At 36.0% G+C, this 7,952-nt stretch overlaps 1 protein-coding gene across 1 annotated transcript; it reads right to left on the bottom strand.

The window, feature by feature from the left end:
• Nucleotides 1–455: 455 nt before the first annotated feature.
• Nucleotides 456–3,031, bottom strand: LOC113773784 (AP2-like ethylene-responsive transcription factor CRL5). Its single transcript, XM_027318396.1, has 6 exons — nucleotides 2,865–3,031; nucleotides 2,635–2,696; nucleotides 2,274–2,362; nucleotides 1,849–1,922; nucleotides 805–855; nucleotides 456–660 (listed from the first exon to the last, which is right to left on the bottom strand). Exons 1-6 carry the CDS (start codon nucleotides 3,029–3,031, stop codon nucleotides 456–458), a joined length of 648 nt encoding a protein of 215 aa, XP_027174197.1.
• Between the last annotated feature and the right edge of the window lie 4,921 nt (nucleotides 3,032–7,952).

The following is a 7,952-nucleotide window of genomic DNA, read 5'->3' as shown; positions in this document are numbered from 1 at the left end:
AATCACGTGTAAAGTATGTGAATTATTACTAGTGTAGAAAAAAATATATAATAAGTGAAGTTTTATGTCTATCTTAAGCACTAGTCTTCTAGAAGAAATCCCAACCTTGAGATGGTTCCAGCAGCTGGAATGCACGTACGTGTAGAACTACCCATAACGAAACACAAATATTTGCACCAAATTATGCAGCTTCATAAGTTCAGGAAAAACAGAAAAATTAAACCATAGCAAAAATAGAAGTTTGCATGTTGTTTGCTACCAAAATAAACGTCTAAAGCTTAAAGCGGCTAGCATGCATAACCTTCAAAAGTGCTAAACCCAAAAAGACAAAAGAATAACACAGTTCAGCTGTCAACATTGGAGTCAACTACTCCAAATCTGAAAGCACTACATCTTTACCAATCTGAATCATATCAGAATCAGCTCATGTGTAGTGCTTTTAGCCCTAGCTTAAGTCAGTTTTTGACGTAGGGCTTGAAGGGGCTGGAGCTGGAATGCGAAAACACGTGTTGTGCACTGGAATCAAACGCATTGTGAGCTTGGGAATTCGGATGTGCAGATAGGAGGTGCATCACAGTCTGCGAGTATCTGAAGAGCGGCATCCGATCCTGATGCACCAAGGAATGGTATCCAGAGAACCACCCGCCGGTTTGAAAGTACCTGCTATTCAATAACTATCGATTATACACGAATCCCAGAGAAAACGAGAGCAAGACTAATATAGTGATTAATTGACGTATATGCAAAAAATTCTAACAAAAATTGAGAATAAAGAGAGAGAAGATTTTAAGAATGAATACGGACCTAGTGACTCCACGATAATTGGAGTCTGCCCTTGCAAATCGGCTGCCAGACCTGGAAGTAAATGAAAAATACATTCACAATGTCATGAATCATTAATTGAACAGTGAACATTTTTCCAAGCAAGCACATATAATTTGAGCAGAAAATGGCAGAAGTATGAACTTTTTGGTTTTGTAGGCTTGGGTTGTTATGGATGAAATTGATCGTTAGCTATCACCAAATTAAGAAGAATGATACTCATTATCATGAAGTTGATCCTAGGCTAGCTGTTGATGAATATGAGAGGTGTACTCTAAAATAAAAGACTTAAAAGACTAAGTTTTATAGATAACATTTAGAGGGAACTTGGAAATGTTACCGGAAAATTGTAGTTTTAGCAACAAAAGTTTGGGGCATCGGCAATTTGAGTTCCTAAAATTTGGATGAAAGCAAATTTAGCACCAAATGTTTCAATTTTTAAGTACATTTAGACCAATTGATTGGTTTTGAAAAATTATTACCGGAATTCGGTCATGTGAGTAGCACGTGCCAATGGCTGAATTTTGAAAAAAAAAAAAGAAAGAAAGATAAAAATGTTGGTGGGCATAATTTATAATTAATGGGCACTAATTAGTCATATGCTGAGTAATTAGTCTAATTAAAGGGCACTAATTTTTAAGACTAATTACTCAGAGTATGACTAATTAGTACCCTTTAATTACATATTATGGCGACCAAAAAATTTTAAAAATTTTATTTAAATTTAGCCGCTGGTACATGCTACTCACACAACCATATTCCGGTAACAATTTACCAGAACCGGACAATTGGACTAAATGTATTAAAAATTGAAACATTTGGTACTAAATTTGTTTTCATCCAAACTTTACAAACTAAAACTGCCGATATTCAAAATATTTGGTACCAAAACTGTAATTTTCTCTAAAAACTAATAAAATCAAGCTTAACTTTATGGCAGAAGTAAGCTGCTTTTTTTTTTTTTTTTTTTATTACCAAAAAAAAAGTAAGCTTTTTTCTTTTCTTTTTTTTGGAAGGTGTACTTACCTTCTAACATGAGCGAGCACCTCCTCATCATCCATGTCTCTCATCATTCTCATTATGTCCTGGTAATGACTTGCCTACAATTTCATAAGTTCACATTTCAGAAATTAAAGCTCACTTCATCATGCTTAATAATAGAGGCATCAACGAATTGAAGAAGAAAGGATCAGATCAGACTCGGGAATATGCACTTAGTGATGCTATAAATAAACGAGGAAAATATGCACTTAAGCTAGGGAGAGCTAATATATTCCAGGTTCACTAAAATAAATGATCAGATAATCTTCTTATATACCACAAGATGTGAAGGAAAGACCTAATTCCAAGAGTTTCTAACCAAGAATTCTGATACAAAGCAGACACACGAAATCTGCACAAAACAAACACATGCAGAAACAATTGAGAAAGAGCTGCATATATAAATATACCGGGAAATTCAATTTTGCTCTTGCTCCGGAGCACTTTAGAGTGACAATGTCATGAACCCTTGCAGCCTCCTCTTCATCAGCATATCTACCTGCTCAAGATAAACTCTAGCCAGTATGAGCAACTAGGAATGATAAAACAGGCCCATTATTAAACAAAAAGAAAAGGAAAAACAAGAAATGAAGTTCAATTAATCCCTTGGCAGTTGGAGACTATAAATTGCTTTCACTCACCCAAATACACTGCAAAAATACAGACAGGAGAAAGGGGTGAAAATGTTAGTATATAGGATATATATTTCTTGGCAATGCCAGCTAACATATAAACAAAACCTCTAACATAGTCACAAGTCTCAAACTTCACCTGAGCGACCTCTCGTTTTGACATAGGCAAAGGAGGTATACACATGATCTTTGCCTCTGGCCCTACATTTTGGATTTCAAGTGTTAATAATGCCATCAAAATTTATCCTAAATCCATTTTTTCACGCACATTTTTGTCTCAAGTTAAAAAAAATTATGGATTTAGGATAAATCCATAGCTAATGTTCGTAATTATCAGCTAGAATGAAAGATAATATATATGGCACTAACTTGTTCACTCCAATATAAGCTGAAGTAGGTCCCTTGACCAATGATGGTTTTGAACTTTCTCCCTGAGTTGATGCAACTACTGGGGCAATACTCTTCACTGAATTCTCAGCAGCAGCAGCAGATTGATTAGCCAAAGGGCTCCCATTAGCAGTTGAACTTGAAGCCATGACCCTAATTCATTTGGACAACATTGTTCAAAATGTCAAAATAAAAGCATATATCTTTACCGTAGTGGAATATCGGATATATGGTTTTAAGAAATTGGAACTATTCATAGTATTGACATAGAATCTATCTTTACTAGTTACTATTATTTCATTTCTGAACGGTAAATGTTGGTTAACTAATTTATGGTACATAAGAAAAGTGCTAAATCGTGTTACTAAATAAAAGGTATTTAATTAATTTCTGTTTTCTCATAAAGACCTCAATAAGAATCATTGGAATATCGTTAGCCCTATGTACTCAATCTATGGTGGAGAAACAACAAACTAAAGTTTAGTTTTCACATTTAAAAGGAAAAAAGAACAAAAATCTTTAAAAGAGGGAAGTTGTGAATCAACAAAACTTTCTTCAAAGGAATGAAGATAGTAAAACTCGAATGTCGTCACAAATTTTACATCACTGGGTTGGAATATCTAGATCCAAAACCTTTTCTTTCAATTATTTTTTTTCAAAGTAATCAATTACAAATGAGATATTTTGCCTCTAAACTACAAAATTTCCTTACCAATATACCTCTAGGGTGTTACAGAGATAAACCAGACGTAGGCAAATATGCAGAAAGATTGGACCTGTAAAAAAAGATAAACAATGAAATGAATCAAATGAAATTGGAGATACCTCTATAATGAAAGTTCCCAAGATATGATAAGAAACTAATTCAATCATGATTCCAAAATAATTAATAGGCCATCGAAGGTAACCGAACCTGCAAAAAAATTTTAGACTGAACACTCACAGATTTTGAAGTATTAATGCTTGAAATCAAAAATTAGAAAATCTATCATACCTTAGATTTTGCAACAGGGAAAACTGTGCAATAAGTTGTTTATCTTCCTCCTTTAAACTAAAAACTCCTAAAAGATTTAAGCTAATAACTTCAAGGAGTGTTTGTAAATTGTCAGTATCTATAGTTTGCGACAAATTCAATAGCATCGCATTAAATGTAAATAATGACAGTTAGCTTATTTGGAAAAGAATTAATTACTTTACTTAGAAGCAGAAAAAGTGATTATGCTGACATATGTGCGGTATAGAAAATAGATGAAACTTTAATATATTTCAAGTGCACATTCGTGCCAGTTTCTGAAGAATATTGTAATGCGATCCCTCAAAATTTTTGTTTCGAAATTGAACTACTAGGATTCCAAGTTATGATGGAAATAGGTCTTACTCCAGGGAGAAATTTGGCTCTAACTACAGCCAAGTGTTTACAACCTATTAAAACCAAACTAAGCCACTTGTTATTTACGTACCAAGCATAAAACATTTGACAAGGATTTTGTCAAACAAAAAAAAAAAAAAGAAATTGAAAAGAATTGGTTGAAGGGACTTTGATTTCATCTCTTTGATATAAAATAAACAAATATGCGTTCCTCCCAAAACTCAACATTTCAATTTTCAGATTTAACGAGCACATTTATGGTCAATTTGCAAGACCGGCTTGTTCTAATACTTCATTTTCTTGCGAACGTACTTCCAAGATAGGATGTGTGAAGCATGATTTTGATGTTTATAACCTTTTGTTCACTTAGTGTTACTGGTTTTTTGTTTGTATTTCCAAACCTGACATTTACTTGTGTGATTTTCTGTTTCCAAATTTTACGCCCTTTCCCAAAATTATTTTTACTGATTTTTTGTTTGTTCTTCGAAAATGTTTACATTTATCTATGTTTTTTTTAGTTTCTTATTTTTTTTAAGATTATTATCTAATCCTAAGAAAACCTTAGACACTCCAACCTTTCTTTTGCTTTAAAAAGGAGGATAGATTCCCTAAACTTTTCTTGGAATACTAATACCATCTGCCTTTCTAAATCTATAAATAAACTTTTTTGTACCCTATTTGAATTTTGCAATGCAAATACATAGATGCATGATGGGTCTTACGTCCCATAATCTGTTACTCTTAAAATACATAGATGCTATGCTTTTGAAATTAATTTGGTGTTGTGGATGCAGGAAGCTGGGAAGCACAAGTTAAAATGAGCTCACTAAACCTATGTTCGCAGCCAGAAACACCACATACTTGTCAAAAATAATTTTACATACAATCAAATTATAAGATAATCTGATATCTTTATAAGATATATAGTCCATAATCAAAGACTTAACGTCATGAGTTTCTTTTTCTTCGCGATCTGAATTCTTTAGCTGGGGGGAGGGGAAGGAAAAGCGGGAAAGGGAAGAAGGGGATTGTAGACGATAAAAACACGTACCATGTTGCGGAAACAAAGAGCAAAGACCATTTTTGACAAGCATACATTTCAAACGTCAAATCCAAATCGATCGGTTCCCATCAAACAATGCTCCGGCCAGTTGACCATAGTTTCGAATTCCTTCTCTCCTAACTCTAGATTTGCAGCGTTACATGTATCTATTTTGGTTCCCAGATTTTCCATTGCGTGATGATCAACTTGCTTAGTCTGCTGGCATTCCCAACAGTCAAAAGTCACTGGTGCTTTGATCAGCTTAGAGTTACCATATTCCCTCCAAAAGAATTTCCACTGGGATTTGGTTCGTTAGAACTTTCATTGATACCATACTCACTTTTCTGGCCCTCATCGACAAAGGAAGGGTTAACTGAAGACCCGGGGATGATATTGCAGCCTGGAGAAAAAGATGAGGTGGACTTTTGATCTGGGACTTGCTTGTAAAAGACTTTTTCTGGAGATTGCTGGGACGGTTGTACTGACAGAAGCTGTTCAGGTTGCCGATTTTGGCCAGTACTACTATTAATCTGGCTTTGCCGAGTTGATTTCATCAGACCGTTTGCCACTATTTCAGTGGCCACTGAAGGGGAGAGCTAAGCTGTTGATCACCTACCCGTGTGTTGTACAAAATCAAAGAATATTGGGAAGCCAACAACACCACATTCTCACCAACAACAATTTTACATGCAATCATATTATAAAGATCACCTGCGGCCACTGAAGGGGAGAGCTAAGCTGTTGATCACCTACCCGTGTGTTGTACAAAATCAGAGAATATTGGGAAGCCAACAACACCACATTCACACCAACAACAATTTTACATGCAATCATATTATAAAGATCACCTGATATCTTTTTTATATAGTCGACAATCAAAGACTAACATCATGACATTCTTTTTCTTTATGACCTGAGTTCTTTAGCTGGGGAACAAAAGGCAGGAAAGGGAAGAAGGGGATTGTAGGCCATAAAAACATGAACCATGTTACAAAAACAAGGAACAAAGACCATTTTTGCCAAGCATATCAAACGTCAAATCCAAATCGATCTGTTCCCATCAAATGATGCTCCGGCCAGTTGACCATAGTTTTGAATTCCTTCTCTCCTAACTCCAGACTTACAGCATTACTTGTATCTATTTTGGTTCCCTGGTTTTCCATTGCGTGATGATCAACTTGCTTAGTCTTCTGGCATTCCCCACTATCAAAAGTCGCAGGTGCGTCGATCAGCTTAGAGTTTACCATGTTCCCTTCAAAAGAATTTCCACTGAGATTTAACCTACGTTGTCTAATACAAGTAAAAAGAAAAGGCCTAGCAGAATTAGTTAACTATGAGAAATTAATAAGTTGTACCTTCCACATTACTGCTCCCCGATAGATTTTGCCATTTTTGGCTTTCAGACCCCGGATTGTATCCTGATGGAATGGTTTGCCAGTTACTATTGGAGCCAAGTGCAGAACCGCTTCTTGAGAGCCTGAAAATCAGTTGTTATATGAGATTCAATGAAAATTAAATGCAAATAGGCATTTTGACATGTATTAAGGGAGAGAAACTGTTTGTTTAGTGTGTGTCTGTATGTAATCGTATGTGAGGGGAGAAAAAGGAAGCCCTATGATAAAGAGGGATGGCACTAGATATGCCTCCATACCTCCTGAATGGTTACAATTTTTGAACCGTCACCAAAAAATGAAGAAAAAAATGAATTGATTGATAAATAGAATACTCTCTAGGCAAACAAGACTGCAGATTCTCAATGTAAAACCGATTTAAAAGAAGAGATGCAAACAAGTTCCAATTGAAGCGCCTGCTGCTTGAGCTCCCATGAGAAGTCTCCCCATAAAGCTTCACCGGGAATGTTCTCGCTCGCGACCTTATAGGACCTCCAGTTCCCCTACAATTATCATTTGATTAACATTAGTTAACTAGATAATACCTATATGAAGCAAAGATTCTGATTATATTAATTTCTTTAGGACTAACCTAGTTACACTTGGTGGAGAAACCGAACTTGGTAGGGGAGTATGCGATCTCTCCGAGCAATTTTCATCGGTCCTGCTGACTAATGCGGTGGCAAGAAGAAGACTAGGTGTTGCCTTATTATTTTCTTTGTATCCAGGGGTGCCTGGACTTGCAACTTGAAGTTTTCTTTTGGGTTGGCCGTCACCTTCTTTTCTCCTTTGACTTGGACAGTTGGGCAGATTCTGTTTCAACAAGTCTATGATCTTCAGGGAACCCTTGTCCCTTTGATTGGTTGCTTCTGAGGATGGTTCTACCATCAGTAGACCACCAGTGAAATTTTCTTCCTTGGAGAGGTTCCTGGTGGTTTGTTGCCTTTCGTTGACATCCCTGGTACAGTGCTTCATCCCTTCTTGGAACACAAATGCCAGTGAATAGTCATCTTTTGCTGGGAAAATTTCATCGATAGCTTGTGATGTTGTTTGACTTGGAGGGTCAACTTCTTTGGGGTTCTCAATTGGGCTTTTTAGAAGTTGTTCAGATTGTAACTCTTTTGGAACGTTGGGAGCCGAAAGATTTTCAGTTACCTTGTTTGGCAAAAGTAGGCTAGGGGAAGAAAAATGGTTTGCACTGTCTGAACCGTTTTGCCCCTGTTTAGGAGCAAAATTGTTCAAAAGTTGCGAACACCCAAGATTTTCTG

The sequence above is a fragment of the Coffea eugenioides genome, chromosome 6 (genome assembly GCF_003713205.1).
Source record: "Coffea eugenioides isolate CCC68of chromosome 6, Ceug_1.0, whole genome shotgun sequence".
NCBI lineage: Eukaryota > Viridiplantae > Streptophyta > Magnoliopsida > Gentianales > Rubiaceae > Coffea > Coffea eugenioides.
This window is presented reverse-complemented; position numbering and strand designations above follow the sequence as displayed.

Bases quoted from the DNA above. Each gene is read 5' to 3' on its own strand.
- LOC113773784 (XM_027318396.1), bottom strand. From the start codon at position 3,031: ATGGCTTCAAGTTCAACTGCTAATGGGAGCCCTTTGGCTAATCAATCT. The intron at 2,363-2,634 runs GTGAAGTTTGAG...TATCTTGAGCAG, and splicing joins CAAAACGAGAGGTCGCTCAG to GTAGATATGCTGATGAAGAG. The intron at 856-1,848 runs GTAAGTACACCT...ATTTACTTCCAG, and splicing joins GTGCTCGCTCATGTTAGAAG to GTCTGGCAGCCGATTTGCAA.